The sequence below is a fragment of the Oncorhynchus kisutch genome, linkage group LG9 (genome assembly GCF_002021735.2).
Source record: "Oncorhynchus kisutch isolate 150728-3 linkage group LG9, Okis_V2, whole genome shotgun sequence".
Classification (NCBI taxonomy): Eukaryota; Metazoa; Chordata; class Actinopteri; order Salmoniformes; family Salmonidae; genus Oncorhynchus; species Oncorhynchus kisutch.
Window position 1 is genome coordinate 32375839 of NC_034182.2, and position 22861 is coordinate 32398699.

General features: G+C 44.3%; 1 protein-coding gene across 1 annotated transcript in view; it reads right to left on the minus strand.

The window, feature by feature from the left end:
• Positions 1 to 22861, minus strand: part of LOC109897051 (DENN domain-containing protein 4C-like) — a 56199-nt gene that overhangs the window by 21349 nt on the left and 11989 nt on the right. The window contains exons 2-12 of the mRNA XM_020491569.2: positions 9019 to 9329; positions 7367 to 7619; positions 6759 to 6828; positions 5252 to 5421; positions 4463 to 4704; positions 3603 to 3669; positions 3464 to 3522; positions 1948 to 2092; positions 1563 to 1738; positions 1310 to 1410; positions 879 to 1097 (exon numbers count right to left, since the gene is read on the minus strand). Of these exons, the coding sequence (XP_020347158.1) occupies positions 879 to 1097; positions 1310 to 1410; positions 1563 to 1738; positions 1948 to 2092; positions 3464 to 3522; positions 3603 to 3669; positions 4463 to 4704; positions 5252 to 5421; positions 6759 to 6828; positions 7367 to 7619; positions 9019 to 9317 (1801 nt within the window). The 5' untranslated portion in view covers positions 9318 to 9329. The remainder of the gene's footprint in view (positions 1 to 878; positions 1098 to 1309; positions 1411 to 1562; positions 1739 to 1947; positions 2093 to 3463; positions 3523 to 3602; positions 3670 to 4462; positions 4705 to 5251; positions 5422 to 6758; positions 6829 to 7366; positions 7620 to 9018; positions 9330 to 22861) is intronic.

The following is a 22861-nucleotide window of genomic DNA, read 5'->3' on the forward strand; positions in this document are numbered from 1 at the left end:
TGTTTGGAACAAGTTTACAGGTAACTTACTAGATATTTTGTAGTCATGTTGCGCGAGTTGGAAACAATGTTTTTCTGGATCAAACGCGCCAAATAAATTGACATTTTGGAGATATAACGATGGAATTAATCAAACAAAAAGGACAATTTGTGATGTTTATGGGACATATTGGAGTGCCAACAAAAGAAGATCATCAAAGGCATGAATTATATCGTTATTTCTGCATTTTGTGTCGCGCCTGACAAGTTGAAATATGAATGTCATGTGTTCGTTTGGTGGGGTGCTATCCTCAGATAATCACATGGTTTGCTTTCGCCGTAAAGGCTTTTTGAAATCTGACACGTTGGCTGGATTAACAACAAGTGTAGCTTTAATTTGGTGTATTGCAAGTGTGATTTCATGAAAGTTTAATATTTATAGCAATTTAATTTGGCGCTCTGCCATTTCACCAGATGTTGTCGAGGGGTTCTACTAGGGGAACGTCTAGCCGTAAGAACCGCTTGCTTAACCCGGAAGCCAGCCACATCAATATGTCAGAGGAAACATTGTTCAACTGACGACCGTATTCAGCTTGCAGGCGCCCGGCCCGCCACAAGGAGTCGCATGAGCCAAGTAAAAGTATTTTCTTAACTGTCCATTAGCACATTTTACGTCCGTTTTGTGTACTCTCTCGGGACAGACAATACAGTGTGTGCGCAAGATTTTGTTCTGGGTACCGTGATAAATGTTGTGGGCAAATAAATGAATGAAGGACTAAAAACAATCTATTCCCCATTGTTACAGTGTAGTTTGTTTAGTGAGTCGGAGGCGGTGGCCTTATTGGAGGGGACTTGGGTGATGGGTTTGAGATAAGAGTGGTGAAACACACCCACACTAACCCTGTAGGTCATATAGTGAGTCTGCAGAGGTGGCCTTCTTGGAGGGGGCCTGGGTGATGGGTTTGAGATAGGAACGGTAGCCCTTCAGGATGTGGGCCATGAAGCGCAGCAGGGCCTCTTGGATCTCCATCTCCAGGGAGGTCATCTTCTTGTGCCAGGTGAAGTCCGCCTCGATGGGGGTCATCTCCACCGCCAAGCCCTCCTGGGCTGTCCGACACACTGGAAAACAGCCACCAGATAGGGATAATTACATTTCACATACTAAAGGACTAGGGATAGTAGGCTAAAACATGCTATTGACTTATATCCTTTTCACCAATCACACTATGCTGTATCAGATATTTTACAGCACGGTTCCATGTCTCAGGCATGAAGCAGTTTCTATGAGACTCTAGAGTAAAGTTGAACTAGAATTATGTGACTGTTTGTACCGATGCCCAGCTGGTGTTGCAGGTTGGTCAGGGAGTTAAACAGACTCTTGCAGGGCTTCTTTGGGAGGTTCTTCCAGTTGCTGTGTTTCTTCTCATCAGACCTGCAGAGATGGTTCAGAATGTTAGTAAGGCGTTATTGGAATATGCTCATATTGGTGTAAATTATAAAATACCTCATATGCGATATACGGACTGAAAAACAGCTTCTGAAAAACAGATGGGGGAATGCTTCTTTAAAGTGTCTGGATCTTACAGGTAGATCGTGTTGGTGTCCAGGTCGACACAGACCACGTCCGGAGGAGGGTCATAGAGGTCAAAGTAGCGGGAGTCCACGCCCACAATGAAGGGACAGGGTGCGTTGAGGACCCCCGCCAGGGAGAGCGGGCAGAGGGGGATGTACGGGCACTGCCACTGGAATGGAAAAATCATCTAGATAGCAGGACACAGACAGAGAAAATCAAACTTCTTTTTCACATTTGAACCTAACGTCATTCCTACACGGTCCACATAATGTATACAAGCCATAACTGGATTAAAAAAAAACACCAACCAACCAACCCATCCATTTTATTTATATAGTCCATTTTAAAAACACTTGTCACAATTAAAACCGAGTGACCATATCCTTTATCACTCACCGCCACCACAGCCTCTGCTACCCCGGTGAGTACAGCAGGTCTCAAGGAGTGCAGCAGGATCTTACTCTCCAGCAGGACAAAGTGCAACAGCGTGGCACAGTTCTCTGAGCCCAGGTTAATCAGCAGTGTACTGTAGTCTGCACCACTGAGGAGAGAGAGGAGGGGACGAGAGGGAAAGGAGAGTTGGGAAGAGAGGAGCACAGTGGTATTGGGGAAAGGATTCAAACGAGACTCAGGGATACAATGGGTCATGAAAGGTTGGTTGGATTGGTACATGTGCAGTAAAGAAGGTGTGGGTAAATCAGAAAGGGGTGAAGGTAAACTGGATTGAGACAAAAGATCTGATTTTTTAAAAACCTTAAGGGTTTAAGGTCTGTGTCGATTCAAAACGTTGTCAATAAAGGTGGTAAATTGGGAGCATATTCAGCGTGCCGGTCTTTCGGGGCGGCAGGGTAGCCTTGTGGTTAGAGCGTTGGACTAGTAACCGGAAGGTTGTGAGTTCAAACCCCTGAGCTGACAAGGTACAAATCTGTCGTTCTGCCCCTGAACAGGCAGTTAACCCACTGTTCCTAGGCCGTCATTGAAAATAAGAATGTGTTAACTGACTTGCCTGGTTAAATAAAAGGTCAAATAAAAAATTAAATTAAATAAAAAAGGGGGAAAAATACTTTATTTTATTTTCAGAGAGTAATAGGTTCAAACTTTGCAAAGCAGCAAACGCTTGTAAATCTGCCCCCAAAGGCACTAGCCAGCAAATCTTCCAGTCCCAAAAGGCATGAGCTCACTAGCTGACCATCTACTGAAGAGTTTGTGGTCATAGACACATCTTTGTGAAAATGAAAAGAACTGAAAGACCGGCACGCTGAATATGCTCCCAATTCACCACCTTTATTGACAACGTTTTGAATCGACACAGATCTTCAGGTCAAAGAAAATCCATGTTGGATCGAAACGTTGTCAATGAAGGTGGTCAACTGGGAGCATATTCAGTGTGCAGGCCTTTCTGTTCTTCTCACTAGCTGAGCAACAACATATTCTACTCTGAAATGAAAAGTAGAGAGGAAAAAGCCTGATGGAAGACATGAGGTTTCTTGGTGGAATGCAATAGCAGCACAACAGTTTATTTCATCTGTACAGGGGCTGTGTTTCTGCACTAAATAATGACGGAACTGTCCACAATGTGACAGACAGGCAGTGCTGTTTCTGGGACAGTCCTAGTGCCTGTTTCCAGTGGTAGTTTCAAAGCGTGAATATTTGACCTGGGAAAACTGTCAGTAATTCATGCGTTTAGCATTACAGAGACAGAAAGTTTGGAGTGTGCTTGGTGGATGATTGCCTTTTCTAACCCCGGTAGTTCCTCTGGAAAAACTGTAGTTGATGCTCTACCATGACAACGGAAACGACCGGGCCCTTTCTCTCATTCTGCAACTGAAGTTTTTCCTTAGGACCTAGATTATACTGTCTCTAAACCAGTTGTCGAACGGAAAAAAAGTTGATAGCCTAGAAAAGGTCTTACCTGAGAGGCATAGGAGTACACACAGGCTGTGCGAGCATCAAGGTGTCGTGTGCAGAGAGCTGAAAGAGAATACAACGCTGTCACAACAGCGACACCAACATAAACTGCATTCGCCAGCACAGAAATAACGACATCTCACCTGGACCAAGATTCTGGGCCTCTGAGGTGAGGGGAAGGACACGTTGTGCATGAAATGGGAGATGTGCCTGGTAAAGAAACACACGCAAGCAAAATAATAGCATTAGCTTCAAACACCCACCTACGCCTCTCCAGACCCGGGTCAAATACATGCGTCAAACACCCACCTACTCCTCTCCAGACCCAGGTCAAATACATGCTTCAAACACCCACCTACTCCTCTCCAGACCCGGGTCAAATACATGCTTCAAACACCCACCTACTCCTCTCCAGACCCGGGTCAAATACATGCTTCAAACACCCACCTACTCCTCTCCAGACCCGGGTCAAATACATGCTTCAAACACCCACCTACTCCTCTCCAGACCTGGGTCAAATACATGCGTCAAACACCCACCTACTCCTCTCCAGACCCAGGTCAAATACATGCGTCAAACACCCACCTACTCCTCTCCAGACCCAGGTCAAATACATGCGTCAAACACCCACCTACTCCTCTCCAGACCCGGGTCAAATACATGCGTCAAACACCCACCTACTCCTCTCCAGACCCAGGTCAAATACATGCGTCAAACACCCACCTACTCCTCTCCAGACCCGGGTCAAATACATGCTTCAAACACCCACCTACTCCTCTCCAGACCCGGGTCAAATACATGCTTCAAACACCCACCTACTCCTCTCCAGACCCGGGTCAAATACATGCTTCAAACACTTTAATCTTGAGCTGCGTCTGATTTAGTTTTCCTGGTACAATGAAGCAACGGAATAGTCCCAAAAGTGAAAACCCCAAGCTAAATCAAGCACATCTCCAACTCAAATCCCCAACCCCCCACCATTGACAAATGACGGCATCCTTACTTTTCGATGGGCAGCGGGTGGGGGCCCGAGACGGACAGCTTGTAGAGGAACATGAGGAATTTGCGGAACGACTCGAAGAAGGGCCAGCGGGAAAGGAGGCAGATGCACTTGTTGGTGTTGACTGTCCGGTTAGGGATCATCTTCTTCTCCACGGTGGTGAGCAGGCCCAACTGCACCTTCTGCTTCTCACTGAGGAGATCTATGGGGTAGGCCTCATAGAACTGGATGGCAGCACCGTACACCTGGCACAGAGCAAATTAGATTAAAGATATATTGACAAGAATTTTAGGGACTTTAGCGAACACCCTTCACACATTTTTATGATAGGGTGAGTAACATTTATGCACCCATTACTAAATTGCAAAATGCAACAATTATATAGCAAAGTACATTTTGAAAAGCAAATTCCCTACTCCCTCTAGCTCAGGGAAATGCAACGTGGTTTGTGACATAACTTGTGATGAGATTGTAGTTTGCTCAAGAGGCAGCTGACATTCAGGTGCCTTGATACACACAACCTGAGGGGAAAAGTAATAATTCTCCCCAATCCCAATGTCACATGCAGCTCAGGAAGTGAGACTTGAATGTTGACTATGACAACTCTCAAAGGGCTATTCAATTCCTGTCCTGGAGGACAAAAACATTTCCGGTTTTCATTCTCTCCTAATGAAAAACTAAACAAGTGTTTCAGCCCTGCAGGACATAAAGTGAACAGCCCTGATCAATCTATTCACGAATCAGTGGAAATCACTGTTCACTGATATAATTCCATTGTTATAGTCCACCTACCTTTTCCCCAGAGGAGTTGGTTAACACAAAGGTGGAGAAGACAGGGAGAGGGTAGCGTGTGTTGGGGGTCCAGCATTCGATCTTAGCCCCCATGGGGAGGCAGAACAGGGGCACAGACTCCGACAGGGGGAAGGACTCATAGTCATCCTCTGGGTAGCGGAAGATGAGGCCTGGAGGAGAGAGAGCAATCAATCTCTTTTTTTTTATATATACTGCCAGTCACACACAAGACATGTAATAAACCTAGCTATGCAATATGGATCTAACTGGGGTACACACGATGTCAACAGATCCCACTACACAATCATAACAGAACATTGAAGGGACGAGAGGAGGTTGAAAGAACAGAACTTGGAATAAGATCAAAGCCCTTTCACTTGTCATCCCTTCATTAACGTCAGCCAGTGTGTTGAGATTTAGAACACATTATTTTCAAAAGAAATCAACACTTTGCTGACCAATGCCTTGTCACCCATGGCCTATTGTGAACGTTAGAGAATGTTGTAGAGAAAAAAACAAAACTGAATGAGTAGGCGGGGTAGGAAGCAGTGTGTGGTCTGGCAAACAAACGTCATCACCTCACAGGAAGAAGGCCTAGTGAAGATAAAGTGTGTGCATGTGGAGTCTCTGAACCGGGGCCCGTCTAAGCCAACACCCAGCTCTGACCTCAAAAAGTAGCAAGTTGGAGATGGGGACAAACTGCTGCATTTACAAGAAGGTGGATGCATAGCGTGAATGAAACCCTCTGAACATTTTAATTAAGAGGTAAATGTCTTCAGAAACATTACATTTCTACACATGCTTTTGTATAGTCCATAAGAACCTGTTTGGAGGTCATTTAAGTGAAAAACCCAAAAGCGAAAAGATAAACCATTTAACACCGGGTGACAGCAATGACGCACACCACTATTTTCCACCTTGAAATAAATTAGCACCAGAAATTTGCCAATGAGAGTCGCCGTGAACCCGTCTAATGTGAGGCCAGTGCCCTTTTCTAAACTCCAGGTTGATGAATAGTGATTTCAACCTAGGACTTTGTCCCAAATGACACCCTATTCCCTACAGAGTACACTACTTTCGACCAGTGCCTATAGGAAATATGGTGGCATGTGACGCAAAACATATCTCGAGATTCAAAAACGCCGACAACAGCCCCCAAATCAATCCTGCTAATTTCTATCCATTTATTCCAGGAATCATCAGGGAGAGTGTGGTTCAGTTTCCAGGTATTTGAGTGACAGATAGAGTTGTCATTTGACAGTGCATTTAGTCTTATCGTCAGCACACAGAAAGCTCCTTTCAAATCAGATTAATCATAGGAGATCAACGTACAATTACTGTGAAGTCAACTCAGGCACGAAGCAAGTGGAAACATATGGTAAACAGCATTGAACAAAAGGCTAGAGAAACTAATAGCTATCCATCAATGAGCGCAGAAAAGAAAGACTGATGCGGAGAGATGGGTAGATTGAGAGTAACAATAAAGAGCCAATAGCGTGAGACTCACCGGCTTTGTAATTAATGGAGTTGGACACCGACACTGATTTCTTGTAGCACAGGAAAACACTAGAGCCCCACTGGAGGAGGAAAAACAAGACCATGTGACTTTGGGCTCAAAACAACATTTTCAAAGATTCATTTCGACAGAATGTTCTCAGCGAGGTTGAGTGGCATGGCCTGAATTTCATATCACGGTATATTCCAGCTCCATACGGTACATTCCACACCCATTGATTCCCCAAAGCTCTATCTTTCTGGCCCAGACGAAGACGCTTCTAGGGGTCGAAATGTTGAAAACCAACAGAAAAGGTATGTGTTAGAGCAATTGAGTGTGGGCATGGTTAAGAAAGAAGCCGTGTCCAAACCAGAACTCCCCATCTCCTGTTTCTGTAGCGTGAGGGAGCTTGATGTACAAGTCCACCCCTGGACAGGGCTCTAGTCCATCTCCTAATGCGGAGTGGCAAGCAGAGGCATCGGGTGCCATTTTTAGAGAGTCTTTGATATGACTCGATGAGGGATGGAAGCACCAATCTTCCAATCACAAGAGGGAAACTCTAATCACAAGGCCACGGAGTTGGTCATGAGCCTACTTCATTACCAGTGGCCTAAACTCACCATGCCACAGTTGAGGTTCTTGTCCACCTTGCAGAAGGTGTGTGGCGGCGTCTCGCCCTTGCTGGTGACGATGACGCAGATGTCGGTGACGGACAGGGAGTTCTGGGGCTGGACGGGTGGCGCGCGGCGTAAGGTGATGAAGATGCGCTGCGAGGTGGCAGAGCTGTTGTTGACGTTGGCACAGCGGCCATACGGCGTGGCCTGGATTACCTCACAGCCCTGGATGAGACGCTCCTTACCTTCATATAACACCCTGAGATACAGAGAGGGGGGGGCAGAGAGAGAGACAGGAGAGGGGGAGAGAGAGATAATATTAGTGTATAATATGTGCACATTCATTCACATCACACATGAATACATACAAACAACAAACACATTCACAAACTAGACAGAATAATTCTACAGATGAAGTGAATTGGAGGAGCAATTACCTTTACAGAGTCTTTCACAAACTGGTAAGAATGAAAGGGAAACAGAAAGACACAGTACCACCATGGCCAAAAGAAAATGAGCCTAGGTATGGCCAGCGCCTCCAACTACAGGACACCACTGGAGTGAATTTTCTAAATGTTGTCCAACATATCCCACAGTATGTAAAAACTGAGAAAGAGAGAAGGAAAGAGTGTCACAGACTAATGCCTTCGCCCACGCGGCTACCCTCTGACCTGCATTCAAAAGTCCTGAGCGTCAACGTGTGAGGAAGCCGAGATTGGCAGATAGAGTGTTGGGGAATGGCAGGGGAATGACTCCTGCCTACACATAATCAGTCCTCACTCAGACCTGGCCTCTTGTTCACTGTGCAGAACGAGTCTGACCTACTGTAGTAGGCAGTCACTACCACAGAACACAAATGTTTCACTGAGCCATCTCTGGAGTTTAACCCCAATAGATAACACACATTCTACTTCAGAAAACATACAAATTGTAAATACACGGGTCTTTTGAAGTTTATTCAACCTTGCAACACCAAAAGAGGTTTTGGCGTCTCGATGAGTTAGCATGGTGCAAAGTTTAAACTTCAGTGTCTTCACATTTCAAGTAAAGCCAATGGGGGTTATTGCTAGGCACCTCCTTCTCTGGCCACAGAACGTTACATGGCCACTGGAAACAAAACAGAACTGAAGTGAAGGCAAAACGCAACAAAGAGTAGATATTTTCCACTGGTGGGGAAATATCTGTGGTTTCTAGACACTAATTAAATAGTGGGTGACATCACTCTTCCAAAATGCAACATTATTGGGTGCTCTTACTTCCCTAATAGACAGAAAAGGAAAAGTGCCTGAAAATTAAATTATTTACTTCACAAATTGGGATGCATTCAATAAATCTAGCATATAACCCATTAAACTCATAAGCACGCACCATATTACCAAGGGTTAGTCCACAAAAGCGCAATAATACACGAGAAGCAATATTTCACGACCATTTTCTCTCTTATCAGTGGAAATTGATTAAACTAGATGTACTTAGCAGCTTTATTAGAAATGACTACTCCGGTAATTGGTCTCATTAGGACGAGTAAGGGACTTAGAGGTTATGGCTTTTCTGTTTTAGAGTTAACCCTAATGATACCATTGTGTAACACTAACTAGTGTGGTGCTCACACACTTTGAATAGCTAATTTGGGTTCACAGAAGAGCACACACACACACCCGATGTCAATGAGCGGGGGCTTGTCGTGGCCCCTCTTGTAGCAGAGAAATATCTCGGGGCTCTTAAGGCTGCCATGGTTGAGGTTGGCCTGCTGCGCGCTGTAGGTGCTCTCGATGCAGGTGAAGCCCTCCGGCACCGTCTCGCCCGCTGACTTGTTGATGACAGCCAGGTCAGTGATGGGCGCCTTGGGCCCGCTGGACTTAGTCTCCGACAGGTCCTGCTCCAGTGGCGTGGACTTGTCCGTCAGCCCGGCCACCACAAAGTAGTCGGTCACACGGTGACCCTTGTCCTCGATCATGACTGGGCGTGCCTGAGAAGAGAGAAGAGCAAAAGGTGAGGATAGAGGTCAGAGAATGTAGCCTAGGTCTTAGGGTGCCATTTGTGACGCAGCCTATGCGCACTATGTAGGGAATATTTATTTAACTCGGCAGGTTAGTTAAGAACAAATTCTTATTTACAATGACGGCCTACACCGGGCCAATTGTGCGCCGCCCTATGGGACTCCCAATCACGGCCGGTTGTGATAAAGCCTGCAATCGAACCAGGGTGTCTGTGGTGATGCCTCAAGCACTGAGATGCAGTGCCTTAGGCCACTCGGGAGCCCAATAGGTTGCCATTAGGGTGTTAAAAGTATAAAGGGAATAGGTTCACTTTTAGGACACAGCCTTAGTCTATAGATGGTACTGAGGAAGTCACATGGGAACGATCGCCTACTTATACCTCACTTTCACCATGGGACAGTCCTATACATTCTAAGAGCATATGTAGAATCCCTAATATGATTGTATATGTCTAACAGTGAGTGAGTGTCTGAACAGCATCCCACCATAAAGTACCTAATGTACTTAAGGAATGACTGGACTGGTTCACTTCCTGGTCGCAGACTAAGGGGCATGGAGAGAGTTAGGAGCTTCGTGACTTGGGAGAGGCAGAAGAGAGCAGCAGAGCAGTGTGGAATCCACTGTGAGCATAAATCAAGACGAAACAAGTCTTAAAAACGCTCTGTGAAAACTGAAGAATTGGAGTCTTGTTATTCTTTTCACATGGGATATAAAACGTTTCCATCCGGAGAATAAGGACCGCTATGCTAAAGCTCAGAGATGATTTAACAGATGTTCCTGCTGTAGAAGACGTAACATTACTCAGCAGTAATAAGCACCATGGCAAATATTTAGTCATTAGCATATGTAATTAGTGATGTGCAATTTATTCCTTGTGTTACTATTTTTCACTCTGCATCGATGGGAAGCAGTTTACACCTGTTATTTACAACACAAGTTTGACTCAGAGGGGGTGGCAACTATCATAGCTGCTCTCTCTTTGTGGGTATAAAAAAACAATTACTTTTATAATAGTCTACATGGTACTCAAATCCCTCAACATATCGCTGAACAAGCCATTGGCTGGGCACGATATAAACACAAGCATAAATACTGTCAACGGTACAGCCTCAAATAACTTGGCAGCGTAAGTCCAGATCATCTTGCATAATGTGACATGTGAGAGTGTGGGGATCCCATTGAATACAGACTGCTTCATACACTTTGGAGCAATTGGAGGAGTTCTCTGTGGTGCAAATAGGGCTTATTCAGACGTCCAAGAAAAACACTGGGCTTTGGAAGGAGAATATAGCATAAAGAAGCAACACGGCCGTCTAAGAAGAAAGAAAAGCTAAGAAAGCAGTGGAGACCCACACAGGAAGAGACATTTTCCAGTGGTGAGTCAGGAGTCAGCTGCAGCATGGGGCAGGAGCCAGAACGAAGAAAGGAGCAACGTGGCTCCTCTGAACTGAAAGAGCACACGGCTCTGGACTTAATTTAGCCGGCTTCATAATAGTGTTTAAATCAACTACGTCTCAGACTTTCAGCACGGCACCATGACCTTGTTCTTGTCAGGTCAGACGTTATCCAGTGCATCACGTGTAGCAACATGAGCAGCAGAGGAAGAAAGAGGTTCAATCTCCACATAGGCGGTTGGGGAGAGAAGCATAACAGGGTTTCTTTATTCACCAGCAGCAAAGTCAAAATGGGAGTTTCAGGATATCCCTTTGGATTTAGCAGCCTTTAATTATCTCACTAAAAAGGTGTAGGGATAAACAGAACTGCTACCAACTCAACGAAGAGCAATATTTTAGATCAGGAGGTACACAGCTCAGCTCTGTATAAAGAATCTCAGAGTAGGAGTGCTGAACTAGGATCAGATGCCCCCGTCATATGTCATTTTATGAGTTATCATCTAAAAAGGCCAAACTGATCCTAAATCAGCACTCTTACTGTAAGACATTTGATACAGTCGCAGTATGCTAATCAAAGACTGATTTCTCAGCACGACTCAAGAGTGAGTGGTGCATCCCTGTTGGATTTCACCCTCAAAGCATTACATCATGGTCAAAAGCCAGACAATACAGTATCATGTTTTGTGAAAGATCGAGGGCTTCCACAAACAAGGCAGGCAATAAAAAACGCTTTGATTAAATGAGAGGGGTGGCATCCCCTCTTTGATGGTGTTTGGTTGGAGAATACAATGGAAATGCTCAAAGTTCCCTGGAGCGTTACATGGTCAAATGGTGAGGGAAGGGGGACGGACGACATATGCACACAGTGGCTTCCTCTTTGGCTAGCTCAATGGAGAGAGTGAGTGGGACAGACAGGCTCATAGGAGCACACAGATGCATCCCATAGAACACTCTTACCCGTGGCCGTCTCCTTAGCCCTGAGGGGGTGGGGGGGGGGGGGGGGGGGGGAGAACCACAGCCAGCCAGCATTCCTTCCATACCATGAGGGTTTGTCATGCTATTGAATCTATACATGTCTCATGTGCCTACTTACTGGTACTTTCCAAATCATGGGATAGAGACATACGCAGGGTAGTGATCATGGCCGATATTGAATCTTGGCCAAAATACTTCCTCCGAGATTGTGTGTGTGCAAATCAAAATGCATGCAAGTTTCTTTTCGCGTCGCGCATTAAACAAAGTTCTCATCCAAATGAATCCGAACATGCTTTCTCGTACCACAAATATGTTTTTCGTCCAACCCCTTCACCATTCAGATAGTGAGTTAGCTTGATTCAACAGAGCCCGTAGTATGCTATGCAGTGCACTATAGCAGACAGAGATAAGGCACTGACGTTCCTACTTTCTACAGAGATTTAAACCATCGTATCCATTGTTACACCTCACTGGTAACAGAGTCAAGAAATATACTTTTTTTTATACCATATAATAAAGCACAACATAAAATGTGTTCCAACTAAACGCTCCGTTATGACACAGACCGTGTTTGTCTGGTGGTGGTTAGTGGACTTGTGACTGGAAAACAACTTGTCTTGTTACTTTTTAAATGTGTATGCGTAGGCAGAGGGGTCTGGCTCTCTCAAAGTAGTGTCAGACATTTCACATCAAAACTATGAAGACCACTAATTGGTCTTTTGACAAAGCACATCAGTGCTATTCACATCAGATCTTTTTCAGATCTGATTGGTCAAAAGACCAATTTGTGAAAAAAAAGATCAGAATTGGACTGCCAAAGTAAACACACCCACAACATTTTTTTTTTTAAATGCTGAATTTACAGGTTTTTGCACTATGGCAACATAACACAAAACTTAGTGACTGATGTATTGTTTGTTTCAGAGCTAATCAATACTATACTGTATGTTTCAATTAACACAGACTGAGCCATTTAAATATATCTAAGTTATAACATTGCATTACCCACAGCTTAACGAGGCTAGCCTGAATGGGCTTTTAAAGCAGCTTGCCAAGTGCCCTGTGACAATGAAAATATCAATATTGATGGAGTACAATATTACTAGACCAGGAGCATACGCCTATTTAGAGTAGCCTCTAGACTTGTTCATTCAAGCAGCTGTCACTCATTGTGTGTAGTCACGTTTGTCTGAGTCTGACGCCTAAAGGGGTCTACACAAATAGAGCCGACAGAGGACCGTTTGCGTCGCTCTACACGTAGTTGTATGTACATTTGTGCAGCTTAATTTTTTGGAACCTCTGTCAGCTCCATTTGAGGACACTGTGTTGATCCCTTAGAGTGAACATAGGGGTGAGTGTTGAGAATTAAACTATGAATTGGCATTGAGCTAGGGTGGATGGGTGCTAGCCTTAGCACCATGCGTAGCTCGGCTATCCTGAGGTGCTAAGCTCATGTTAGCTGATGAGGTCAGGGGTCAGCAGCAGAGCCGACAGTGCTCATTCCTTGACCCAGAGGCCCTCATTCTTTAGCACTGTCCGTGTGGTGCCAGTATGGAGGAACTTGATTTCAAAAAGCATCACTTAATGTAATAATTAGTAGTAGGCTAAGTAGTAGTACTAGTACTAGTAGTAGTAGTAGTAGTAATAATAGCAGCACCAGTAGTAGCAGCACTACTACAGTAGTAGCACTACTACAGTAGTAGTAGCAGCAGCAGCAGCACTAGTAGTATAGTATTAGCAGCACTAGTAGTAGCAGTTGCAGTAGTAGCAGCAGGAGTACTAGCACTAGTAGTAGGAGCAGCAGCATCAGCACTAGTAGTAACAGTAGCATCAGCACTAGTAGTAGCAGCAGCAGCTCTAGTAGTAGCAGTAGCAGCAGCTCTAGTAGTAGCAGTAGCAGCAGCTCTAGTAGTAGCAGTAGCATCAGCACTAGTAGCAGTAGCAGCACTAGTAGTAGTAGTAGCATCAGTAGTAGCAGTTAGCAGCATCAGCACTAGTAGTAGTAGTAGCAGCATCAGCACTAGTAGCCGTTGCAGCACTAGTAGCAGTAATACTAGTCATAGTAGTAACAGTAGTACTAGTAGTAGCAGCAGCACTAGTATTACTAGTCATAGTAGTAACAGTAGTACTAGTAGTAGTAGCAGCAAGAGTAGTAGTAGTAGCAGCAGGAGTAGCAGCAGTAGTAGTACTTAGCAGTAGAAGCAGCAGCACTAGTTGTAGTAGTTGCAGCAGCACTAGTAGCAGCAGCACTAGCACTAGTAGCAGCAGTAGTAGTAGCAGTAGCATGAGTAGTAGCAGCAGCAGCACTAGCAGTAGCACTAGTCGTAGTAGTAGCAGCACGAGTAGCGGTAGTCGTAGTAAACTCAGCAAAAAAAGAAACATCCTCTCACTGTCAGCTGCATTGATTTTCAGCAAACATAACGTGTAAATATTTGTATGAACATTACAAGATTCAACAACAGACATAAACTGAACAAGTTCCACAGATATGTGATTAACAGAAACGGAATAATGTGTCCCTGAACAAAGGGGGGGTCAAAATCAAAAGTAACAGTCAATGCAGCTGGTACCCACACCAGATACAAAGTACTGCAGTGCATCTGCTCCTCATGGACTGCACCAGATTTGTCAGTTCTTGCTGTGAGGTGTTACTCCACTCTTCCACCAAGGCACCTGCAAGTTCCCGGACATTTCTGGGGGGAATGACCAAAGTACTCACCTTCCGATCAAACAGGTCCCAGACATGCTCAATGGGTTTGAGATCTGGGTTCTTCGCTGGCCATGGCAGAACACTGACATTACTGTCTTGCAGGAAATCATGCATAGAACGAACAGTATAGCTGGTAGCATTGTCATGCTGGAGGGTCATGTCAGGATGAGCCTGCAGGAAGGGTACCACATGAGGGAGGAGAATGTCTTCCCTGTAACACACAGCGTTGAGATTGCCTGCAATGACAACAAGCTCAGTCCGATGATGCTGTGACTCAACGCCCCAGACCATGACGGACCCTCCACCTCCAAATCGATCCTGCTCCAGAGTACAGGCCTTGGTGTAACACTCATTCCTGCGACAATAAACGCGAATCCGACCATCAAGAGACAAAACCGCGACTTGTCAGTGAAGAGCACTTTTTGCCAGTCCTGTCTGGTCCAGCGACAGTGGGTTTGTGCCCATAGGCGACGTTGTTGCCAGTGATGTCTGGTGAGGACTTGACTTACAAAAGGCCTACAAGCCCTCTTCCCAGCCACTCTCAGCCTAGCACTCCTCCTCGTAGTAGCCTAGCACTCCTCCTCGTAGTAGCCTAGCACTCCTCCTCGTAGTAGCCTAGCACTCCTCCTCGTAGTAGCCTAGCACTCCTCCTCGTAGTAGCCTAGCACTCCTCCTCGTAGTAGCCTAGCACTCCTCCTCGTAGTAGCCTAGCACTCCTCCTCGTAGTAGCCTAGCACTCCTCCTCGTAGTAGCCTAGCACTCCTCGTAGTAGCCTAGCACTCCTCGTAGTAGCCTAGCACTCCTCGTAGTAGCCTAGCACTCCTCGTAGTAGCCTAGCACTCCTCGTAGTAGCCTAGCACTCCTCGTAGTAGCCTAGCACTCCTCGTAGTAGTAGTAGGTAGCAGCAGCCTAGTACTAATAGTAGCAGCCTAGCACTACTAGTAGCAGTAGTCGTAGTAGTAGCAGCACGAGGAGTAGCAGCAGCAGGTGTGTTTGTGTAAACCAGAAATGATTGACACTGATCACTACGATTAGATAAGTAGCCTGTACTAGAGAGGTGTTTAGTTTTAAATTAAATAAGTTGACTAATGACAGATTGTTAATTGAACAATTGATGGCTACAACCATAAAATTAGTTGTAGTAAAGAGAAATACAATTTAAAAAAGGTGGGACAGCTTAATGTTAAAAACGTATCATTCCATTTATCATTATACCATCAATCAGTCCATTTATCGTGATATGGATTTGTCCATACAGCCCAGGTGTGGGGGTTAGGCCACTAAAATCCACTTACAGTCCACTAAAAAAACATTGCCTTTTGGTACATATTTTCTGTTGAATAAAATGACCAACTCAAACGATTAGTTCACAATCTCACTGGATTATTGAAGACGACTCATACACGGAGTATAAAACATTTTTACTGTAGACAGTTAACGTTAGACCACAAACATCCACTAACACAAAAAGAGCTCCTTGTTCTCTAGCTGTCAGTGTGGTGCCAGCAGGAGTCGTGAACAAACCCTTATTCCAGATCATCCTTTAAGGTGGTAGAAGTAGTAGTAGTGGTGGGTATGACTCATTCATGGCCATGCCAGCTTCCCGGCAGCGTGGGCACAGATGCCTGCTCCCTCACATAAACAAGCAACACAGGCAGACAAGCACACAGACAGACACACTGTACTGCCAACACCCCATTATACCAAAGCAGTTTGGCCTTCATCAAATCTGTAAATCTGCAACTTGTAAGGTTCAGAACAAAATAAATCCCCCAAAACTACCTACAACCCCAACAAAGTCGTGATGTAATTTGTGTCGGCCTAAGTAAACTAAAGCACACAGCATCTCATATCAAACACACCCTTCGCTGGAATTAAACAGAGGAAACATCACCCTTTATAATCACTGTCTGGTATGGATGACACTTCCTTTATCCCCCGGGATAAGAGGTATCATCACAGCTTCGTATTCAGCACAGGGTCCTGACAAAGTGATTAGCTCCACCGCCGTTTCCCTGACAACGGCACTCTCAACCAACCCAATCGCTTGGAATTCTGCAGCACAATAGATTACCTGCTGAACACCTACACTTAGAAAAGTACCCCCAACACACACACCACACCCACACATCCGGAGAGATGTGCTACCTGCCTGCCAAAAACCTGATCCACCATGCCAAGAGCCTCCTTCTGATATACAGGGCCAGATCAAATTCCTCCAGTAGACAGAGGGAAAGAGAGGAAAGAGACAGTGAGAGACAAAGAGAGAGTTGAGAGAGAGGCCCTTGTCAGGTGTGTCATGCCACATGCCCCACAGAGCAGATGATGTGTGTTTCCTTGTGGGAAATAGTTACGCAGAACACACACGATATGACTCACATATTGCACTAGTACAATAAGACAAGTAGGCGGCCAGTGCGTTGCAATAAGCTTTAGCGAACAGAACAGATAAGCATTGTTCATAAGGAGGCACAACTGCGAAGTGTTGACAACTAGTCTTCCAATAAGAGAAGAACAAGCAGAAGTTCTTCTCTTTGTGGGCAAACTGTGCAGGATAGACAAACACTGGCGCTGCCATGGCAATGCATCCCCAACAATGCCAGGCAGCCTCATGTTGTTATTCTATCTGGCCAGGGGTGAGTTGCCACAGGAAATCAATCTGGTGTGGGTCTTTAAGGTGGCACGCAGAGACTGTATCCCTACATGCACTCTGAGGTCTACAAACAGTTCAATTCAGATGTAGGCCTACAGTAAATAAAAGCGGGGAAGGGCTGTTTTAAAGTCCACTTTAAACATCCGGAAAGCAAATAAAGATAGCTTAGGTAGGGATTGAACTAAAAGCCTTTGAGGTTTATGGTGCTGTATGGTTCAGTTGGTGGAGCAAAGAATCTCTCTACACCCGCAATTACATCTGCTAAATATGTGTAAGAGACCAATAAAATGTGATTTTTATTCTATTGGGAGTTCAATACCCGGGTGCCACCCATACATTAAATGTATACACACACGACTACATGTCGCTTTGGATAAAAGTACCTGAGAGTGCATGGACTCCATTCTCTTTCGGCCATCTTATCTTGTGAGGATAGCGGCCTGTGTAGACTACGGGGAAACATGGAAGAGGCATCGGCCAATCAGACTGTGTGGCCAGAACTAACCGTTTAACAATCTGACACCAACATAAAATGAGTCAGCAATAAATGTGTTGAGACAAAACAGTGACTAAAACAACCGCAGGACTCAGGCTAATAAAACAAATTAATATACGAGTATTATCAAGCAGAGGTTCATAATAATAATAATAATAATAATAATAAAAGAGAATTGAACTGGTCTGTGAAATGTCCATTGTTCTAACTAAGTCTTTCCTAATGTTGTAACGTGAGCCCGAGTCACTAAAGGTTGTGAACATAAAAAAATGGCCCCTCCCTAACAAAAACCTGTTCCTGTGTACCTCTGGGGCAGAGCTGAACTACTCGGGCGTCACACTGTATTTGTTTGGCCTTTACTATAGGAGCGCTGTCTCCGCAATGCTGGCTGTGTGACTGAGCAACAGAGGGCCATATCAAGTGCCAACACTACTCAAACCACTCTTGTTTTCACCCAACCTTCACATGTCGTATTCATTAGACACCAAAACAGAATAAAACAGACAGGGGGGGGAAAAAAATGACAAAAACAGGGAGGGCCAACATGGACTGCAAAATGTTTTGCTATGGTGTTCCCTAATGACTATGTCCCAAGAAAAAAAAAACATTCCGACATGGAGGCACGACCTGAACTTGTCCAATAAGAACGCACATTTTCTGTTTCAAAAACATTTCCGTACATTGTGCTCTTCAGAACACAGCCCTGTTGTAAAGCCATATGACAGAAATTCCCTTCGTCTTTGGCCGTTGGTCAACCAGGGGGCGTGCTGGCCAGTTCCTCACACCCAATATTTTTGATATATATATATATACACATTTATTTATTTATCTTCATCGAGTCTCTCGATTCACAGGGAACGAGAGGCCAGGCAAAGGTAATGTTTTTTTGGCTGTGGCGCTGGTCTCAACTTGAAAACCTGACAAAGCCTGCAGCGTTGGTCCAACGGCCCTCAGGCAGATGAGGTCTTTTCTAGGAACCCTCACAACACACAAACGCACTAGGGTGGCACCCTTAACAGGACACGGTGTACCAACTGCCAAGTTTATGTCCAATTTGAACAGCACTCTAAATCTCTCCCTACTAGGGGATATGGACAAAATATGTTTCTCATTTTTGGCAGAATGGCAGTACTTTACAGTATTTTATGTTTCTGAATAATCAAAGTTCTAATTACGTTGTATGAGTAGTAGACCTTAGAATGGCAACAAAGTCGTTAAATGGGCTTTCTCAATGTTGGTGTTATACTCAACCAAATTAGGACAAAACGGAGAATAAAGTAGTCAAATGTGCAGAACTTCACTTAATTTGGCACTGTATCAAAATAGTGTTAGATGTTAATTTGGGATGTAACGATACACGTGTCCTTACCGAACCGTTCGGTCCGCGCTGGGGGCCCGAATAAATACAAATAGAAATAAAAACATTAGGCCTATGGGCAACGCTGCGCTACATGCCTAGAGTAAATCTTAACTGAATAAAAATGTCAGGCTATTCCATTAAAACTAGAGCCTGTGTGTACGTTAAATTGGTGTATTTCAAACTGTGCTTTTGTGAGGCACAGCCGGGAACTAGTTCTGTATGATGACGTCAATAAACCACAAGGATTCTCCATCGTCGCTTAAATCTCCAGTTTGGGAACATTTTGGATTCCCAGTATATTACAACGACAATGGACTGAAATAGTATGTCACCACTGCTCAACGAGAATATCATATGCAGCTGCCAACATCTCAAAACACGTTGACACATTTACGCCGACATCACCCCAGTATCCCTACCACCGGAGAAAGACAAACGCAAAAAACAACGTCGTCTCCCCTTCGCATGCAAGCAGCTGATTCTGAACGGACCAAAGAAATTACAAGAGCAATATGTATATTTATAGACGTGGAAATGCGCACATTCTCAGTGGGTGAGAATAGGGGGTTTCAGCATCTCGTGTAAGTGCCCGAGCCACGTTACGAACTTCGCCCGCTCGTACCCATTTCAGCAAACAGGTAGTACTCGCACTCTATAAGCAAGCTAAAACCCAAATTGTCAATGAATTCGCCAATGCACCCAATGTTGCGTTTAATTGCAGATTGATGGACCTCCAGGGTTACAGAGCGCTCACAGAATTTCTAAACTACGTGGTGTGACGTCGCGAGAACGGGAACGCTTGCAAAATTGACCAAACAGAACAGGCCGGGGTTTGGGATTGAGAAGTGTAAAATTATTCGTTAGTTGTTAATTTAATCCAAATCTAAAAAAGGCACAAAATAGATTCGAGCCCATGTCTTAAGTAGTTGAACATGTTATTACTCCAACCTCGTGAAAATGACAAACTGAAACATTTTCGTCATAAACATCAAAAGGAGTGCCTTTGATTTGACATTCTGCACATGTGCAGTTCGGCGCCTTGGAACCGAGGTTTCTCCGCACGAGTTTAGCTAGCCAACATTTCCATGACATTGCCAACAAGTGTGATCGGGGATTTCTATTGGATAAGCAGTTTTAGCCTATCTTCATACTGTATGGTCTTTGGAGAAATACTTAATAGTGACAGGCCATTACATTACCCCGGACTGTGAAAGACACGCCTTTATGAAAGTCACACACGTGCGCATATTTTTATCTTTGTAAGAAAATATTATAGCATAGACCTATACAATGTCAGCCTTACATATTTCACTTTACTTTACTGTTTTCATTTAAGAAAATACAAAGGGTTGATATTCCTGATGGTGCTCTCATCAGGCATTATATGACTCATGATCATATATGGAATACCAACACTTTGTATTTTCTTAAATGAAGCACACAATTACTCAACACTAAAATAAAGTGCAATATGCGTGTGAAATCTACAAGTAACTGTTAGCAAGAAAATGAAATACCAAAACGTGACCCCAAAACCGCAATACATATCGAACCATCGGTTTGGTTAATCATTACACCCCTAACCGTATTTTAAAAATCCATACCGGTATGTACGATATATCCCCCTTCCCAGCACTCTTATAAAGTTTATGATATTACCGTGTCAACTTCTAAGCAAGATCTACACAAATCAAGGGAATAAGCAGTAGGAGCAAAAAGCCTAATCTATAAGGTTATAGTGGTTCCTTCCTTCAGTGTGAGCTGTAAAGTGGGAACACCCCTAACTCCATCCCCAATGGTCTCCCCCACCCACAGTTAGTGATCTCATTCCGTCACACAAAACACCATGGATGCTAGATCTTGTGGGGGGAAGGATGGGGGCTTGTGTATCGTCATGGATAGCAGACAGCCTTGTCTCAATTATTCCATCAGAACCCCCGTCATGCAGCTCCATTCAGTGGGGACTGGGGACCAGCTTGTCTGAGGAGAATGGCAATGGCAGTGAGTGACACATATACAGTTGAAGTCAGAAGTTTACATACACCTTAGCCAAATACACTTAAAACTCAGTTTTTCAAAATTCCTGACATTTAATCATAGTAAAACTTCCCTGTCTTTAGTCAGTTAGGATCACCACTTTATTTTAAGAATGTGAAATGTCAGAATAAGAGAGAGAATTATTTATTTCAGCTTTTATTTCTTTCATCACATTCCCAGTGGGAATTGACTGTACTGCCTTTAAATTGTTTAACTTGGGTCAGACATTTCAGATCGCCTTCCACAATAAGTTGGGTGAATTTTGGCCCATTCCTCCTGGCAGTTCTGGTGTAACGGAATCAGGTTGGTAGGCCTCCTTGCTCACACACGCTTTTTCAGTTCTGCCCACAAATGTTCTATAGGATTGAGGTTAGGCCTTTGTGATGGCCATTCCAATACCTTGACTTTGTTGACCAGCCATTTTGCCACAACTTTGGAAGTATGCTTGGGCTCATTGTCCATTTGGAAGAACCATTTGCGACCAAGCTTTAACTTCCCGACTGATGTCTTGAGATGTTGCTTAAATATATCCACATATTTCCCTTCCTTATGTTGCCATCTATTTTGTGAAGTGCACCATTCCCTCCTGCAGCAAAGCACCCCCACAACATGATGCTGCCACCCATGTCCTTCAGCGTTGGGATGGTGTTCTTCAGCTTGCAAGCATCCCCCTTTTTCCTCCAAACATAACGATGGTCATTATGGCCAAACAGTGAAATTCTTTTTCATCAGACCAGAGGACATTTCTCCAAAAAGTACAATCTTTGTCCCCATGTGCAGTTGCAAACCGTAGTCTGGCGTTTTTATGGCGGGTTTGGAGCTGTGGCTTCTTCCTTGCCGAGTGGCCTTTCAGGTTACGTCGATATAGGACTCGTTTTACTGTGGATAGATACTTTTGTACCCGTTTCCTCCAGAATCGTCACATGGTCCTTTGCCGTTGTTTTGGGATTGATTCGCACTTTTCGCACCAAAGTATTTTCATCTCTAGGAGACAGAACGCGTCTCCTTCCTGAGCGGTATGATGGGTGCGTGGTCCCATGGTGTTTATACTCGCGTACTATTGTTTGTACAGATGAACGCAGTACCTACCCTCAGGCGTTTGGAAATTGCTCCCAAGGATGAACCAGACTTCTGGAGGTCTACAAAAAAATTTTCTGAGGTCTTGGCTGATTTCTTTAGATTTTCCCATGATGTCAAGCAAAGAGGCACTGAGTTTGAAGGGAGGCCTTGAAATACATCCACAGGTACACCTCCACTTGATTCAAATGATGTCAATTAGCCTATCAGAAGCTTCTAAAGCCATGACATCATTTTCTGGAATTTTCCAAGCTGTTTAAAAGGCACAGTCAACTTAGTGTATGTAAACTTCTGACCCACTGGAATTGTGATACAGTGAATTATAAGTGAAATAATCTGTCTGTAAACAATTGTTGGAAAAATTACTGGTGTCATGCACAAAGTAGATGTCCTAACTGACTTGCCAAAACTATAGTTTGTTAACAAGAAATTTGTGGAGTGGTTGAAAAACGAGTTTTAATGACTCCATCCCTAAGTGTATGTAAACTTCTGACTTCAACTGTATACACAACCACACCTGTCATACAGAGTTAGTGAGAGAGATACGAGCGTATCACAGAAGGAACTAACAGAGTTCACCTACCGAAGAACAGATGCTTCTCTCTCGATAACGGTTTACAGAATGTTTCAATAGGTTACAATGACAGGAATCCCATTGCCTTAGTTTCATGAATCTAAGTTAGAGTTGAAACCCTACACAATTTAGTAAGCCATCTCCTTCCCATTTACAGTGCTATAATCAAACAATACTTTTGAGCGAACTCAAACAGGATTCAGCAATATCTCCAGGGAGTCAAAT